Below are 19028 nucleotides of genomic sequence, written 5' to 3' on the forward strand. Positions count from 1 at the left end.
GAATGGACACAGCAGCTCGTCTTCTCTGCTGCACACGCATGAGAGGAAACATGAGAGCTGTCTGAATAATCGTAAGACTGAGCAGCAGGAGGAGGTCCACAAAGCTGCTCAGGAGACACTTGATGATGGGAAATTAGCTGAACATGAACACATGAAGGTAATGGTTCCGTTATGCATATGAACACCCTGGCTGAGGACGGTACGAATAACCTGTAAAGCTCCACGGAAAGTATCCTACTCTGCAGTAAAGGGGAATATTGACAATTTTAAGATGGTTATAATTATGTTTTTGTTATTGGTGCCTTGCCCAGCAGGCAACATGAGCACAGTCCACATCGGCTTACAAAACACTGCAGATTAATACAGTACACATCTTCAAATAATAATTCAAAGACTCTAAAATTAAGTATATTAATTCAGATAATGAACACCTTCTTAAATTTCTAACTATAATATAATATGGATTGTTAAAAATTCTTTTCACTCTGTTTGCATGCCGTAGATAAACTGTGTGTCATTGTACGAATGATGCTCATTGTGGTGTTCATTTAGTGCAACGGGAGCTGCGCTCTTGAGAACGCCAAAAGGATCAGTCGAAAGTCAATTGCTCGCTCTGAGAGTTGTCCGACTGGAGCTCCCAGTTACATTAAGGAGGTACCAGTTAATGCCTCGGTCTAAATGCAGTTCCACATACTGAAAGTGAATCATGAAATTTTATAACTCCTCTTTTGTTGTTTCCTCTTTCCTTCTGTTTCTGCTCTGTGTATCTTTGGCGTTTTACGTTAGCGCACAGTTGGAAAAGTATCATCAGCCATAGATGCTAAAGCTCAGTTACTGGCCATCCTCTATGAGACAGACCACAGGCCCAATACCACTATGGTAAGATGCATGTGGGTGTTGCAGAAACAAATCTAACCCAGAGTTCATGGTGTTTTCCTTTTGTTGTTTTTGCCCGTGTTGTCCTGCGGTTTAAGTGTAATGCAGCTTATATGTTTAACTATCAGCAGCATCATTATGAAGAAGTGTCATTACTAAGTGTCGTTGTTTTTTCCTACAATATAACGTACAGTTTTGAAATGTAGGATAAAGATCCACTGTCACCGCAAAACAAAGTGAAGAGTTTGTTTTGTTTTTGTTTTTTCTACTGCGACCAGCCATGACAACAGATCATCTGCTTTTCAGGCTCTAGTTCCGTGGCCAGGGAGGGCTCCTAAGGCTACAGGGGTAAATCGGTTCTGTGTTTTTTCCATAGCAGCAGCTAGTGCGTTTGCATCAGTGCGAAATGGTGTCACACCACAGAGACATGGGATAAAGCTTCAGACGACTGGCTGCGTCATATGCTTGCAATTGCTCACATGAAGTCATGTTTAATCACTGCTTGGCCTCAATCTGCTTATTGAAAGAGCTTGTTAGCTTCAGCGTAGCTAGAAGAGGCTAGATGATGAGGATCAGCTGGATGCTTATACAACATTGGCGATGGTAGAGGCGTGTGGATTTAAGTTGCATGAGTTGAACTGGTGTCTTAACTCAAGTAACAACACTACTTATTTGACCTGGTCTGGGTATATCATTAACTGACACCTGTGTTGGGTTCTAGAGACACGAGACAAACCTGGCAAGTACATTTAAGTAAAAGTAAACTGGTAACAGCTTTAGCCGTATTAAGACTCCATGTTTGAGATATCAAGTGCTGAATTGTTACAATATTTTCTTCATTTGATGAGTTAGGGAATAGTTTGACATTTTGGGAAATATACTAATTTCCTTTCTTGGTGAGAAAATTGGTGCCACTCTCAGATCTGTCCTTTTAAATACGAAGGTGCAGCTTCCTCAAGTGATGTCACTTGAGGCAGCGTCAGTTGGGGCTGAAGTCTGCAAGTTTGGAAAGAAAAGGAATCTGGCCATATGCATGTTTGAAATAAGTAAGTTAAGCTCTTCATCTCTGCTTGAGTGTTGCAAAGCTACATTAGCCGTTACTAGCATAGCACAACCCAATCTCCGACTTAAGTTGGAGTTGCATTGTGGGTGATGTTGGTAAGGAAGAATGTGTAGAATAAAGACGATATCTGTGGTTCTGCTGCTTCCTTTTTTTTTTTTTCTTCTTTGTTTTTACCTTTCCATCGAGTTTTTGTCGCAGAGCCGGGTTATGTGCTGGTGTTATATTTATTTCTGGAGTCGTATTTGTGGCATTGTGATGACTAGACACAGAAATCAGAGCGGTACTGATCGTCTTGTCTAACTCTTGGCAAGAATGGTAAGAAGCGTATTTCCTAAAATGTCAAACTACTGTTTTCAGACCTAAGACTGACCTGGGCCCTGAACAAACCCTCAGCTCTTATGGATCACTTACTGTGGATCACTTATTGTACAGTTGATTTCTTTTTTTTTTTAATAAAAGTTTTACTATGTTAGCTCAAACTGTGTGTTCAAAGAATTACTTACAGGTCCTGAAAGTTTGTCTAAATTTTTAGAATTGGTTGTCCACAGTGAGGTCCTGAAAGTATGTGGATTATTGTAAGTGATTAGGAGACTAATAGTATTTACCTTTCAGTGTCAAAGAAACATTTGCATATTGCTTTCATGGTAGAGCTTCTAACCTGTTGTTAATGCTGTAGTTAAACCGAGACTTTCTTGTTGTTCTTCATTGATTTAATGGAGGTTATGTCCAACATTTCCTGTGACGGTTGCAGCCGCTTTTAACAGTTTTACCATCTCACTGCTGGATCATGTGACTAACCTGTTTTGTGTACTTGCAGGCATCTCACAGAAAAACACAACAACCCTAAAAAAAAACAAAACAAAAAAAAACATCACCTATTATCTGTGTAACCTTGTCCTGGTCTTTTTCCATGTCAGAGTGTGGTACGTAAGGACTTCTCCTCCGGGCTCGGCGGCAGCGACATCTGCCACTTCTGCACCAAGCGGGTGTATGTCATGGAGAGACTGAGCGCTGAAGGCTATTTCTTCCACCGCGAGTGTTTCCGCTGCGACGTCTGTAACTGCACCCTCCGTCTGGGAGGACACACCTTCGACTCACACGAGGGTATGTTTGATTCGTTGTAACTATGGATGCTTTACTCCAGCTGGGTGTGTCTATAAAGTATAAAGGAGGAGAGGGGAGGGGAATTTATAGTTTTGTTTTAGCCTCCGACGTTAGACAAAAATATGTGAATGATTCTCACTTTAGTTTTAAGTGAAGTGTATTTATGATTTTTGTGTTTTCTTCCTTTTCAGCAAAGTTCTACTGCAAGATGCATTACGCCCAGCGTCAATCCAGCACTCACCTGGGCAGGTTCAGAAGGAGAGTGGTAAGGAACAGTGTAGTTACATACAAGCAGCAAAACCAGTCTAATGCCCCAGTCCAGAGATTTTCAGAGTGGGAGGCAGGCCTCACCAGCGGGGGCTCAGGGAATGGAAGAGAAAAAATATTACAAGTTATTACATTAGTTATCATAAGGAGATCCCGTAAATTAGCCTTGATGTGTATGATCTGATTAAAGAGATAGCTCAGGGATAAATGTTAGTGTTTTTCCCACTTTCCTAGAGCTATCTTGGCTCAATTGTTGAGTGTGTATGGGATCAAATATCACAATCATGATCCCATAGGTATCCAGGAACTGAGCAAAGGTGGGGTGAGTGTGTCTGAGGGGAGAATGTGACATTACTCCTGTCATTACTTGCTAATGTTAACCTGCAACACAGCCAGCTGGTGTCCTTTACAAGATATAGAAAGAATCTGTATAGCTGGCCACATGGTGACGCTATTAGTAACTGGATTGAATATGCCAATGCACAAATATGTTTTCTTTAATGACCATAGAATTATAGTTATTTTAATTTATTGCCGGACTGTCTTAGATCACTTTTCTCATATATATATGTGTGTGTGTTTGTGTGTGTATACCAAGTAACATGTCAGAAGCCTTTATAGTATTTGATGTGATATAAATATTAGAGGACAACAAAAAATCATTCCACATGTTCTGTAATCGTGGAAATAAATTTGATATATTGTCTGTGTATCGTCTGTGTAGCAAACGAATGAAATAAGCGGTTGTATTTTTAGCAACTTTTTTTGTTTGTTTTGAAAATGGATTAATTAATCTTTCAGGACTAAATTGTTGTTTTGCTGTGTTTTGTTGCATTTCATCATTTCCCTCCTGTATATCTTGATTCATGCAGGAAGACCAAAGCCACGTCACCCCCTTGTCGCTGGACAGTGGGAGCTACTCAGCGACGGGCAGCGTCCAGATCCATCCCCCAGGTACCCTCGTTTCCTTGCTTAGGCGAGGCCTGAGCTGGCCGAGGCGTGCTAGCCGGGCTGTGTGTGTGTTGCCTCGATGGCTGTTGGAAAGCGTGTGTGAGTCTTTCACAGCTGTGGGGTCCCACGTCAGGAGCTACTCACATGACTATGTGTTCCTGTATGAGCTGCTGAGCCTGGGCTTTCCTCTGCTCTGCATGATGCACGAGGTGCTGGGACAGATCTACCAGGAGCCCCAGCTGGCCCAGCTGGTCCAGCAGCAGCTCATTGGCCACCACCTCATGTAGGAGGGGGAGTAGCAGAGGCCTTGTTTGGGTCAGTTTACCTGATAGGTACCAGGCGAATTTGAATTTGTTCTATTGTCCTGCCCAAACTTGATAAATCAGGGGTTGATAAGAAGTAATAATTTTTTTTACACCAAATAATAATAACTGTACTTGCTACATTCCAAGTGTCTATGGTCATTTTACCTCTGTGTTTTTGAAGCCATCAGTATTTTATTAAACTACTTAAATAATAGTGCATCACTTGAATAACTTCCACTGCTTGCATTCAGTGCCTGGAGTGAATTCTGCCTTTAGCTACAGTGGACAGAACAGCGTCATACAGGCACCTTGACTATATTGTGTATTAAGTCTTAATGGTACATGCCGACGGGACTTTTAAGGGTGATGCATGAATAAAAAACTGCAGCCCTTGTGCATATGGGATACTGTTGGTAATTAGCTCAGATTCCCTTGTACATTGTTTGTTGACTGTCGAGGTCTCCTGGTGTTGCACTCTGCTGACTCACATGGGCTTGTTCCAGGCTGCTGAGACTGTAGGCATCACCTAAAGATGGTAATAATAACAACAGACAGTTTGATGTTGAGACAGACGTTCCTGAAATCATGACTCCGATCCACACTGAGCTCTAATCAGACTTTAAAGTATCTCAAAGAATCTGTTTTGATAACATACCGAGTACGTTTAATTGCAGTAACCTGGAACACGCCCTCTGACTCTAACCTTGGAAGCCATCTGGACTGTGGTGGTGTCATTTCACTGAACTAAAATTATGTCGGAGTAATCAACATGGTGTTTTGATGTTACACTGACTCTGCATATTGCCTGCAGCACCTTAACTCAATACCACAGAGATGTGCAATGGAAATGCCAAAACAGTATTTTTTTTTTCCTTTAATATAATTTCAGGAAATTATTGATCATTGAAATTACATTTTTTTTTGTTACTATTTCACTTTGTATGTATTTTGTTGAAGTTAAGTGACCAGCTTTATATATTTAGGGCTCATTATTTATGGTTATTATTTCGCAAAAAAATCTGAGAATTTATGTTTGATTATTCAAATGTTTTTTGTTTTTTTTAATCTGAGTGAAAATATAATTTAAAAAAAGTGAATTACCGTTTAATAATTTATAGTCCTACTCTGGGACTCGGTGACAAAATTGGTTGCATTGGGTTGTAAAAAGAATTTTGAAATTCAGCTTATCAATATTTTTTTGATGAAAATCTGTAGAAACCAAAAACAGTGAGCCTTATCTATGATCATTTCAGGCTGTTTTTCCTCTGATGGACGTATTTGCTTAAAAAAGCAGAATCCACAAAAGACTGAATGTTCTTGACTCAGTGAAAATATTTCACTTTGTTTGCTGTTTTTTTTTTTTTTTTTTTTTCAAAGTATTACAGTTCTTTTTTTTTTTATTTGTGATAATTTTTGTTGTACTCTATTTTATAAATGATTCTTACGGTGAATTAATCTCTGATTGCTTGGTTTAATTGTGTAGAGTTGGCAATCAGTTCGTAAAATGCACTGCTAAAGCACTGACCTGTTATTTGGGCAGTTCCCACGTTTCATTGTTATGTCGTATTGTAATAACTTTAATGCATACAGTATTCTCTCTTGTAATTCTCATCACTCTGTATGTGTTTTCTTTCAATTTTCCATCTTCCATTTTTCCTTTTTCACCACATCTCATTCATTTCCTTCTTTTTCCCCCCCAAATTCATTTTCCTCCGTTTTGTTCACTTCATTTTGTTCAGTCTGTTTCGAGTTTCCAATGCTGCACCCTCTGATTGGCTGATTCCTGCCAGCGGGGAAGGTGACGATTGGCTGGCTTCAGTCATAAGATCTTGTCATGTTGCTTTTGCATTGGCTGCCTTTTGTAGCTCCACCCCGTTTTCCCTCCTAACCAAGATTAACCAATCACAAACCAGCATGAGTCCCGAGTACAGCATGCGTATGATACAAATAGTGTCATTTTAATGTCTACCTAACGACACTCGTGTCGTTAGTTTTGTGTTTCTCAAAAATAAAATAATTTGGCGAGATCAATAATTTAGTTATTGTAAACAAAGTCCATGAAAAGAGTGTGTTTTGTCAATACTGTTAGCCATGCTAGCCGTGTGGCTAACAATGTTTGTCACTCAGTCAGTCCACCACTTTGACCCAGAAGATCATATCTCAACAACTGTTGGATGGATTGAATTTCTTTTACGGACATTCATTGTCCCCAGATGATGAAGCTAACGCTAAGCTACGACGTCAAAGTTTTTACTTATTCAGTGAAATATCTAAACATCTACTGGCACATCTATTGATAAATGAATGAATGAATGAATGAATCCTAATGACTTGAGTTATCACTTAACTTTTTTTCATTGAACAACATCATCAGCTCAGGTTTGTGACCAAATATCTGGAAAAGTAATAATGTTTCCATCAGCCTCAGCTGTACTTCCTGTTGAGTGCTAATTAGCCAAAGTTAGCATGACGCTTAAACAAGATGTTGAACAAGGTAAACATTGTTATTTACCACATTAGCATACAGCCTCACGGAGCATGAATGTAGAGTCGTTTTAATTTTGTTCAAGTGTCCTTCCTGGGCCCTGGCTGTCATTCAGAGTTTTGTTAGTTGTTGGACAACTGTGAACGTCTATGGCACAGAGGAATAAGATGTGTCAGGTTTTGGCTACCCAGACAATACTTATTAGTTGGATCAATTCATTGTTAGTTTTTTGTCTTTTCATGGGATTTGTTGACACGATCAAAGGTACATATCATAGCCGGGTATCTGCTTCAAGGCCTTTAGTTTGGAAGATCAGCACCCTTTAGTGCCATAAAACAGATCACGATGTGCAGACGTATGGATCAGACCTGATCGCACACAGCAAAAAAGTTAGTGTAGAGGAAACTTTTGTGTGTTTGTCATTTAGTCGTTCTGTTAGTGTGCTGTAACATCGTCGAGCTAACCCCACTAACACTCATGTTGTGCTGTGTTCCTCCCTAACCTCTCCTAACACACCAAACATCCATTTGAATGCCCCTGAATTTAAATTTTCTTTGTGATGTATCATCATCATCATCAGCAGCAGCAGCAGCAGCAGCCGCCTCCCTTCTTCTCAGGCCCCTTTGACAGTAACCTATGTGTCCACATGTCTGTGGTCTGTCTGTGGTTCCCTCTGTTGCAGAAGGAGGCCTCCCCTCCCAAGAGCCCCTCTCCAGATCTCTCTCATGTACCTCCTAGACTTTGCCCCAGGAGATCAGCAGCCCAATAGCAGCTCTTTGCACACTGCCAGATACATTTTGTTGGGTGTATTCTGTATGTTCTGTAGTTGTGTTTATAATAAGACTCGACGCAGCCTTGCCAGCCTTGTTATTTGTTTTCCACATTGACAATTCCTGTAAAATTGCTTAATTTATGATATTTATAAGCTGTAAATATATTAAAAAATAAATCAATTTGATTACATAAATAATTTGCTTCGTCGTTTGTGCCAATTAGCCGATTTGCGATGAGTAATTTCAAGAAATCGAAGCGTAGACATGACTGAACAGATGGCATTCGAGTTAATCTTAAATTTCACAATATTTCCACATCTTTTAACAACAAAATTAACAACTTCATCCAAAAGCCTCTGTCAAAGCAAATCCTTTTTTTCCCTCTGCGCTAAGTTCGACCTAACATCACCCATGCAAATCATTTTCACAATCACAGCTTTTTTTAACTCAACAAATAACATGTTCTTTGTAACGTCTGATGAGAAGCCGAACGAGCTTTTGCAGCAGATTTAAAGGGAGGCGCACAGCAGTGGGGTTACGCAGCTTAAACTTAATCAAATGGCTTTCAATGCTGCAACGAAAAAAAATAAAAAAATAAAATCATCATTTAATGTAGCTGCAAAAAAAACAAAAAAACAACAAGCTTTATGCAAAAGCTTAACTACAATCAAACGTGGTGTAAATGGTTTACCAGTCAACCTGAACAGAATTGAAGTGAATGTCAGTTCTTCCTGTCGGCTTCCTCGTGGGCTCTGCTGGTGGGTCTTCTCTGTCCTTTCCTCTGGGGCTTGGTATTTATGTATCATCTGGTAAAGTTTTATCGGTGCAATTTTATTTATTGGAAATTTATCGGAGCCAAACCAAAGTGAGAATATCAATGGGTAGAAGTGAAAAGGATCACATTTGACACACTGCAATACAAGGGTTGTACCAACATATTGTCATTTATTTGCTGTGACCAAGTGGAATCACCTTCTGTACAATGTGTGACTTCATTATTCTGTGAGTACTCTGTCATGAACGTGTCGTGTGTTTTATCAGTGTTTGTGCTGCTAATAGAAATTAATACCTTTTTTTTTTTTTTTTTTTTTTTTTTGAGTTTGAAATTAAGTACACTGTAATGCCTTTTGATATTTTCAATAAGTTCTTTTATTGTATGAAAAGTATATATGGGAATGTTTACAGTTGTTTGGTTACCATTAATGAACATGTCACACTGATTGTTTTTGATCATTCATCACTAGTAGTAACTGCTAACTTGGTTTTCTGAAGTAGACATCCAGTGGGATAATATGCATGAAATTAACTATATGTTAGTCTTTTTTTTTTTTTTTTTACTGCAAATTAGATTAGCTTTAAATTAATGCTAATTAGAACTTAATATTTCCAGATGGACCGTCCAGTTTGCCTCCAGAGCAGCTCGATAAAGGTCAGAAAAGACTTCCTGAAGACACAGAGATTGCTGTGGACGCTCTGGATGCTTCCTGCATTGTAAAATCCACAACACAAGACGCCACAGGGTCCAAGGGCCAAAGCCACGCCAGCACCAAAGGTCAGTGCAGCCTATATTTCAATCCCTCAAAATATGTAAAAACCTTTTTCACCTCACCTCAAAACTCTCTTGTTTTTCTCACAAAGATACTGTGCTGCTCTAATGGCTTTTCAGCGTCTGTTATTACTTGAAAACATGATATCCCCAGTGGGAGAATCTTAAACTGGCTGAACTTTAACTAGTGACCCCGCTTCGTACGTCTGTGTGTTTGTGTTGGAGTCCCTCCCCTTGGTTGTGTCTGGGAAAGCAGGGTGCGGCGGACATAAAGCTCCCGCTCTCAGCTAAATGTTTGTTTTATCTCAGCAGCAGCTGAGTTTTCCTTGTCTAAACAGTCAGCGAACATTTCTGCACAGGCAGTAACAAGGCTAACTCCACAGTGTTAGCTTTTACTAGTGCACTTAGTCGTAGCAGAATGCTTCCTTTTATCTGGTTATTGAACTTATAAAACTGAAAACTGTCCTTCTAGACATTTTATTCTCTGGCACTTCTTGCCAACAGCTTGTGACACACTAAGCATTAGTAAAGGAAACAGACCTTTTAATTACATCTAGTTAAGTCTGGTTGCACACACAGAAGATTTCCTGTCAGGTAATGAAGGATAATCCTGTGTGTGAATTCCTCAGTGTATCAGATGCAGTCAGGTGTATTTGTTGTTGCTGTAACCATCATGTGAGCAGTTTGTTCATTTAACCAAACTCACAATGTGGCTGTAGGGGTGTCTGGTCAGTCACTCCGTCGTGTCTGCCACTTTGGACAAGACGTCAAATATCTCATCAGCTAATGGATGGATCACCATGAGCTTTTGTGTGTAGACGTCTATGCCTGTATTGCATCTGTTCATTCACATACTGTGCTGCACTTTGGTGAACACATGACTTTTCATCTTGCGCCATCAACAGGTCAAATGCTGAAGATGTTATAGGTGTCATTGTGTTACCATTTGGACCAGTACCCCCCCCCCATAATGAAAGTCTTCCTGTCTCTGATTTTGTCTTGTAGATCATAGCAACACCAAACAGAATACTCGATGGAAAAGGAAGATCCGAGCGAGTGAGTCCCTTACGTTTCTCTTTTGTCTGTCAGTGCTTTGCTTTTCTATCTTCAGTTAGAATTTCCTGATTTTTAACTGTATCGTCATTTAGGTTTGACTGAGAACTGAAGTCATGTGTTTGGTCTGTTTTCTTCTAACAACAGATAGATGGTTGTCTATGTATATATACAGTAAATATATATACACATCATATATGTATCACAGAAATCGTCTATACTCAGTATCACTTAATGCCAAAATGAAACCCTACTTTAAGAAATGTATTTATTCTCAAATCTCTCATTTACAAACGTGTTGAGAGTGTAGATGGGCAGAAGATACAGATACAGTGTCTGCACACATTTAGTAAACTGTAATGCCACATATATAACACTAGAGGTCAGTATTGTTCTCTTTTAAACACATGGAGAGAGTGGGTGAATTGTACTGAGGTTCTGGAGATATTCACTTATTATTATTTTTTTTGGTTTATTAACTCTGTTTAGCCTTGGTCTCATTGTTCTGGAAACATTGCAGGTGTAGGTTTGTCAGAAAACACCAGTCAGTCGTACAGAAGGTTTTCATCAGCCTTAAGAATGAGCTGTGACATAAGCTTCGTTCTATATCGTGTATATAGTGCTGATGTTGCACTGGAGAGGAGTACGCCACAACACCCTTCGTCTTTAGACAGTTAGTCATTCGTCTTTAAGGAGGCAACTGGGAAACAGTGCAGGTGTGAAACTGTGGCTGAGTCACGGCCTAACATGTCAGACTTTTTAAACTGAATTCATCGTAACGAATCCAAAATTCTTTCTTTTGACAAAAAAAAACATCAGCTGACACTGAAACACTTGACCACATTTCAGTCGTAGAAAATCCACCGTCAGTCGTGCAGGTTTCCAAAAAAAAATCAGATGCAACAGGTTCAAGATTTTATTTCTCCCATGTTCCCAAAAGCACTTAATTCTCAACTAACAGAAACCACCTCTTATTTCCCTGCACAACTCAGCACTTTATCTTACCCACTTATTGTTGCAGTATTCCTTTGCATTGTGTGCATTCTGTTAATATCTCAGTTTCTTATTTGTTCATATTTTTATGTTGCCTTGCTACAAGAATAAATCCCTTTTATGGGAAATGTGAACTGAACAAATCTGAAATGATGCGTTTCACATTTGAATACTGCTTACTTATTTCATATTCTTGTGGTATTTAGTTAAAAATGGATCATTAATCCACATTTATGTAGCTGAATGGCACAAAGTGGATCCAGTATTTGTGGTATTTTGATATCGTGTTATTTCTGTTGTGTCTGTGTCTGCAGCCTTCCCTCTCATCTTCATCAAGCACTTCCAGAGGAGCTACAAAGAGGGACCAGAGACTGTACCTGAAGCCGACTCCGACTTTGAGGAGATCACTACAGCAGAACAACAAACTGTATATCAAGTGATATCCATTCTTAATTAGTTTGACACCTGCAGCACATTCTTATAGTCTTCTGTGATTCACTGACAATGCATCAATGTTTTTAATAACCCTGTTTGAACAACACTGATTCTGTTCTATATTCTCTCAGGTCTGTGATGTCACTTCCAAGACATCAGCAGATTCCCCGAATCAGTCAAAGAGACGTGAGAAGAGCGAAAAACACTCCGCTACAGCGAAGGCAGTCTGCAGCCCGTCCCCCAAAAAGACACGCTTAAAGATATCTCCGTCTGAGAAAGAGAAGCTTCTAAACTGGGATGTGGAGGTCACACCAGAGGAAACTCCTGTTAACGCAGACGCCAAGTCTGCACAGCAACACAGAGACCAGGTGGAGACGTATTTATTAAGGCAGAAAATTCTGTTGTTTCTCTAGTGAAGAATAAGCCTGGATATGAAAGAGTCATCTCCTCTTTATCTACCCCTTCTACAGTATAAAGCAGCGGTCCAAAGACAGTGATATGACAGAGATAAGAGGAGGTAATTCCACGTTATGTTGACTGCATTTTTTCTGTCCTCTGATGTTTTATCAGGTACAAGCAGAGACAGAAGCAGATAAGCCTCACACAGACTCGCGCCAGGACGGAGAACCATCCCAGAGCCAAAGCCCTGCCTCCTCCCACTCAGCCTTCCAGCTTATAGCCAATGCCTTCAGGAGGACATTTAGTGTGACCAATCCCTCCAGCAGCTCCAACGCTGCAGTCACTATGTATGTATTAAAATACTTTGCTCATAGTTTATTTTAAGCACCACATTAAAAATCTGCTGTGAGCAAGATTTTTCAGTAAAAAATCTTATCGGTCCAAACTGCCACTTTGCTATTAGTTTCTAGATTCAATTCAAATGAAATGTACATTATGATTTGTCTTTGACTTCACCAGGAGACCTAAACGTGACGGCCTCCACAGACAGAGGCCCATGTCGGAGGGAGCGTTGAACTTCAGCTCCTTCCTCAGCTCTGTAGGTCCTGAGCCGTCCGCAGGGCAGAAGAAGGCTGGCAAGCGTGAAGTACGGTTGGCGTCCGTAGGGGCCGACCCATGGGGCGGCGGGCGGGACCTGCCCTCTCTGCTGCAGCAGGTGTCTCTGAAGGGTCGGAGGGACTCTGAAGGGGTGTTCTCTGATGACATGGGCTCGCTGCCCCGCAGGAGGGTCGACTTGTTCTCCTCCCTGAGGCTGAGGAAGAAGCAGGCGTCGGACAGCGAGGGGAAGGACCAGGAGGCTCAAAAGGAAATCCGCACTATCCTCACCAACCTCCGAAACAAAGGTCAGTGCAGTGATTCTTGACCTTTTTGGCTTGTGATCCTTTAAAGTGAAGTGAAAAATGCACTTCCACATTCCAAGTTTTAATTGTTTTTTAATTATCTGCTTACATGCTCAATATACGTTTTAAAAAAAAGATTATTTATGAATATTTTTATATCAAAAAATCAGTTTTTGATGACTCATCTTGAACTCCAGGGTGGTTAATTTTGGGGGGGTGACTATCTAACCCCACCCATTTTATAAAACGGCACTTGACCGTTAGTTAGTGGGTAGTTGGGTAGTTGTGAGTTCAACCAAAAAGTGATGTTTTGTTCTTTAATAGTTTTATTTAAATAATTTCTAAAAACCATCATCACCGATTGATGTTATCTTTGTAAAAAAAACAAAGTGGGCAAGAGGAAGTTTTTCTTTCCTTACTTCCTGTCTTGTTGATCATCTTGTGACTCCTCAGGTCTATTTTTACAACCTCTTTGAGTGTCTCAACTCCCAGGTTGGGGACCATTAGTTTTGCAGGTTCAAGTGAGAGGTGATGGAGGTCAATCATTTTAAAAAGTTGTTTTTTGTTTGTCCTTCTCTAAAGTGACATTTACCCAGATATCATTGAAATATTATCAGTTCTACAGGTTATATATGAAAACTATTACTTCATGCAAACATCAACTATTTTGATTCTCACTGTATTATTTCCTTTTTGTTTTTTTTAAATCTAGCCTCCAGTCAACAGAACCTGGAAGAGCTTTCCTCCAGTGACGATGAAAATGAAAATGAAAATCTGCCATTCAGTCAGGAGGTTTGCACAGACCATTTCTATGTACCGACAGACAGCACAATGCAGGCAAATGCTATATATGCTGTATTTGCGTGTGTGTACATTTTCTGAAACGGTCTGTACCTCCTCCCCCCAGCTGTGTACAGAGAGACAGAGGAGAAAGCAGGAGAAGATAGTAGCCCAGCAGACGAAAAGAGAACAGCTGAAGAGACTTCACAGAGCTCAGGTACTATTCTTTCCTTTTCAGAGTCACTCATTTTTAATTAAATGGCTCATGCGGGAGAGCTGTCCATGGCCTCAGTACACTGTATTTTTTATGTCTGCCTTGACCAAAAAAATGTGAAAACATTCAATATCTGTCAGAGTGAAGTGCTTTTTGCTACCAGTGATCATGATACATTTGACATTTTTTAACATTTACCTGATGCTCCTAAAGATAAAGGTTTACTGCTCCCACAAACTGAAAAGATCTCCTGTGTTTGAATAAGTAGCCAGCTCAGTGCGTGTTTATTATGGCTGGTTCACTTTGTTCAGATTTAATAGAGTGATGTTATTATTCTTCACCTTTCTGTTAGATTCTATTACTCTGTAGGCAGTGATTTTTCTTTTATGTCTGTCAGTGTACATTTAAGTTGCACCAGGCAACGTTTTTGTATCTAAACACACCTCCCTTAGGAGTCTAAATTACACCTTTGAGCTGCAAAAGGAAGAAAAACATCTTTAGATTTGATCTTATTTACTCGCATTAAACCAACAGTTCAATATTTTTAGGAAATGTGCTTATTAGCTTTCTTGCTGGGAGCAGAACTAGACCGATAAATCATCCAGGACGATATATCGGCTGATATTAGCTTCTCCCTCATGTGTCGTATCGGTGGTGGCAATTCTTTAAGGGAGCTATTTGTAAGTTTTGCTATTGCTACATTGCTAGCGTTAACATTAACTGCTCTTTACTTACTAGTCTAGAAGAAATGTTGTGAGTTCAGCATCAAACTTCATTCTTTTACTCGCCAAGAGCTGTCTCCAGAGGTGGCACGCAACGCCAATGTTAGCTCTTGTCGTTGTGTTGTCTTTTCTTCTACTGAAGTTAGCACGCTAACCAGCTAGCCCCAGCTTTTGTCACTTTCTGATAGTGAATCACTTTTATTATGTGTTTATATTTAAAAAAAAAAAAAAAGAAAAAACAGCATCAACTGTATTTGATTTGTAAGACTTTCAGGAAAACCACAAGGTATCGTTTTTAAAACTAAGGTTTTGTACGGATTATACAAACAAGATATAGAATATTGATCATAAACCTCCTTTTCCAGAACTGATGTCCTTGTTGCTCTGAATAATCCATTAGTGGATACACACAACTACTTTAAATACTTTCTACCAAAGAAATCGTCCCTTTGAAAAGTGTTAACAAAGATATTCAGGATAACCCAAATAACAAGGACACGCTCTAGAAAGAAATGTTGCAGCTGAATTATATTATGCGCCCGGAAGATTTGGATGAACCAAATTCTATCAAATCCAGTCTCCTTTGATTGTGTTTAATTACATGTGTCGTACAATGTCATTTTTGCGTTGCCCAGGTGATCCAAAGACAACTTGAGGAAGTTGGAGAGAAGCAGAGAGACCTAGAAGAGAGAGGAGTGTCTATAGAGAAGATCATAAGAGGAGAAACAGGTACTAAACAATACGTGCACATACAGTCCAGCACCTTTCAAAGATCTTTGAGCCTGAAGAAGACATTACAAAGATACTTTTAACGGCACATCTCTGCACCATAACACCTTGGTTCAATCTATGATAGAGCTCAATGGAATTCCACTGTGAAAGCCTCATTCTTCTTTTTCTTTTAATTGCTGTGCCCATACTTCTCGCTCCATAATCCCGATCTGGTTAAAAGCCTCTACATACAGTTAATGGCTGTACTCACAATAGACAGCGAGTTTATATTGTTGCTTCATCTTTTTACAGTACAGGCCTTTGTTTGTGTTCCAGTGAAGAGTGAAGTCTTTTCAGGTTGATACAAAGCAGATGCCCTTTGTGTCTGTTCGAGGTTTGATTCCAGTATGACTTCTTTTCTTGTAGTGGCTTCACATAATTGACGTAAAACTCGGGAAATATTTGTTCTTTCTTCTCCATCCTGCCTTCTTCTCTCCCTCTCAACCCTGCTACATTCATACATCTCTCTACCTTCCTCCTACCTCCTCGCAGAACCGTCTCAGGATGAGGACAGCGATGAGGCCCAGCTCTATCAGTCCTGGTTTAAACTTGTCCTGGAGAAGAACAGATTGGCACGCTATGAGTCTGAACTCATGATCTTGTAAGAAATTGCATCTAATCAGACACCGATATCAAACTTGTGCAGGAAAACGTGTTAGAACTGTTGTAATTCATCTTGCTCGCCAGTGGAGGTCACCAAATTGTCTCCTCTCTCTTAGCGCCCAAGAGCTTGAACTGGAGGACACACAGAGCCGACTGCAACAAGATCTACGATGCAGAATGGCAATAGAGGGTAAGGGGATGAACACACGCAAAAAAATATGACTTAATGACACATAACGGTACATAAACTTCTTCCTCCGTTACTCCAGATACAAAGAAGAGCGCCTCTGAGCTCCAGGAGGAGCAGGGGATCCTGTCGGAGATCATGACGACAGTGGAGAAACGGGACATGTTGGTCTCCATACTGGAGGAGCAGAGGCTAAAGGAGAGGGCTGAGGACAAGGACCTGGAAAGCCTCGTGCTGTCCAAGGGCTACGAGTTCCACTGGGCCCAGGCGGATGACAGCTGGGGGCAGGAGAAGCTGGAGTGTGAGGGTTGAATCTTGAGCACCTCGGTGGTGAAGAACAGAATCATAAAGATGTACACATCACTATTTTAAAGAAACAGGGTAAAATTTTACCACAATAGTTTGTGTGTGGTTTGTTTGCTAAAAATCCAGCTGAGGATGGAAATGTCATGAAAGCCCAAAGACAACAGCGAAGCTTTTGTCTCTTCACTTCTCTGTCACATTGCGCTGGTATGCTGAGCTCGGAGAATAAGGATGACTGGAAATGGAGCCTGAGCTAATGACTTCCTTTACAGCCATGAGGGCTAATAACATCTCTGCCATTAAGGTTATTTGACCTCTGTGCTCAGAAGGGTAATCCGTCATGGCCCAGGCGGACACTGACCTGCTGAAAATGGTTGTACAATATGATTAACCACTTATGATAATAATGTGACTGCCTGAAAATGTATGCACACTTCATAAACCAAACTGACTTTCCTAATCAACAGCTGCTCCATGTGGTTGCTTGCCTTAAGAGTTAGAACTGCTGTGACAGATTTCTTACTACTGTAACACTGTATAGCCTCACTGGATAGCACATGGAACAACTCCACACTTTTCTTGAAGTTGCAGTGTTTGTCACAGTGTGAATTGTTATATATCTGTGTCATAAATCCAGAGATGTGCTGTATTTAAATCACTGTTAGTCAAATTGTAACTATTTGTGTGAATGCAAGCTTTCTTGTGCGTATTTTAATATTATTTTTTCACTTCATGTTGGAACACTGTCACATAAAATTTAATTGTATTCACACCCAGACACAAATGAGCACAGGAGAAAACAACATCCTAACTGCAAGGTATTTGTAGTCAGCAGGTAAGAGGCCAGGTGGCTGAGAATTTCACCCTTTTACTCCTTTGCGACACTAGTTGTCACATAATCCAAGACTGAATCACAGGCCGGAAAACTACTGCTGCACAGGCTGAAACTTACTGCAGGTTGCGGATGTGGCCACACCCTAATCACCGATGTCACAGCCCCTGCCCTCCGCCAGCTGTCAAGGCAACCCACCTGCTGTGAAATCACTGGGGCGTGGTCAGTGATGTGACATGCCTGAAAGATTTAATGCAAAGAAGGCAGTTTTATGCTGCTTCTAGTTTAGAGTGGATTTAGCCTGATCTGTGACCAACTACTGTCAGTTAAACTGTGATTGTTTAAGAAGCTATTTGTTTTGCTATCGCTACATAGCCAACGTTAGCATTCACAGCTGTTTAACTACCAGTCTAGAAGAAACATTGAGAGTTTAGCAGCAAACTTAATTACCCACCAAGAGCTGTCTCCAGTGGTGGGGGAAAAAAAAAATTCTATCACTTCTCTTCTTGTACTTAAGTTAGCATGCTAACCAGCTAGCCCTGGCCCAGTCGGAGTGTCTTGTTACTTTCCGATACCGAGTCACTGTACAGTTCAGGGTGCTCTGAGGAAGTAGTGCTGCTCAGAAGGCGCATTGTAACCTCTTGTAAATGTAACAATGGCTGAAGCTCTTGCTAAGACTCCTAAGTAAACAGTTGTTAATGCTAATGTTGGCTATGTAGTGAATAGCTCGTTCAATCTATTCTATGGGCTTTGAGTCAAAATGACAGGCTTATCTCCCCCATGACAAGATGAATAATGTGTTTACATGAGTTTTAACCCTAGGATAAGGAACCACACTTCTAATTTAGTCCTTGGGCTTTAAATGTTATGTTTGATTATGGTGTGAATTAACAAACACTGAGTTAAGAGGAAGTTATGTTTTTGTGATAAAAACTGTGTAGTGTTTCTATTTTGTTTTGGTTTTATGCTGCTTCAAGTCTTTTGAATTGAAAAAAATATTAAATAAAAATGAAGTTAAAATTTTGATAACTGTTATAATGGCTGCATCTTTTCCTACTGAGACAGATTGAAGTTGTGACTCTTATCTGCAAACTCCTTGCTGCAAATGCAATCCTGCTATATGTTCTCAGAAACTATTTTTATTTCACCTTTTTTTGATTCATATCTTCTCCTAGAAATTCCATTCAAACTTTAAAATGTTCACCTCCATTAAGACATTATTGAATGTATTCATTTTTTTTTATATGTATATATATTTCATACTTTCCAACATATTCAACGTTTTTCTGACATTTTTCCCATTAAGATGAATGGACTCTTAAAACCTTAATTTGTGTTACAATGCAACTCAAATATTTAATGTTAAAATATTTTTTATATTGTAAAGCTCGATGGATAGCATAGAAATTGTATGCCCAATGCACACAACAAGAGAAGTTCGAATACGTTTAAACAACATTAAATATA

The 19028-nt window shown here is 39.9% G+C and overlaps 1 protein-coding gene across 4 annotated transcripts in view; it reads left to right on the forward strand.

Annotated features, from left to right (window-relative positions):
- LOC111222517 (protein-methionine sulfoxide oxidase mical2b-like) overlaps nt 1-18531 on the forward strand; it is a 71625-nt gene extending 53094 nt beyond the window's left edge. For 2 of the 4 annotated variants that reach the window (XM_022746274.1, XM_022746275.1), the window contains exons 17-31: nt 2857-3043; nt 3235-3308; nt 4183-4264; nt 9215-9376; nt 10376-10426; nt 11731-11843; nt 11983-12219; nt 12422-12597; nt 12770-13152; nt 13862-13941; nt 14057-14146; nt 15501-15594; nt 16129-16237; nt 16356-16429; nt 16509-18531. In XM_022746274.1, coding sequence (XP_022601995.1) covers nt 2857-3043; nt 3235-3308; nt 4183-4264; nt 9215-9376; nt 10376-10426; nt 11731-11843; nt 11983-12219; nt 12422-12597; nt 12770-13152; nt 13862-13941; nt 14057-14146; nt 15501-15594; nt 16129-16237; nt 16356-16429; nt 16509-16738 — 2142 coding nt within the window. In that variant the 3' untranslated portion in view covers nt 16739-18531. Of the gene's footprint in view, nt 1-2856; nt 3044-3234; nt 3309-4182; nt 4265-6305; nt 8013-9214; nt 9377-10375; nt 10427-11730; nt 11844-11982; nt 12220-12421; nt 12598-12769; nt 13153-13861; nt 13942-14056; nt 14147-15500; nt 15595-16128; nt 16238-16355; nt 16430-16508 lie in introns of those variants that run through there. The other 2 variants (XM_022746278.1, XM_022746277.1) reach the window with 2 other exon arrangements.
- The last annotated feature ends 497 nt before the right edge of the window (nt 18532-19028 follow it).

The sequence above is a fragment of the Seriola dumerili genome, unplaced genomic scaffold, assembly GCF_002260705.1.
Source record: "Seriola dumerili isolate Sdu_G_001 unplaced genomic scaffold, Sdu_1.0 BDQW01000097.1, whole genome shotgun sequence".
Lineage (NCBI taxonomy): Eukaryota > Metazoa > Chordata > Actinopteri > Carangiformes > Carangidae > Seriola > Seriola dumerili.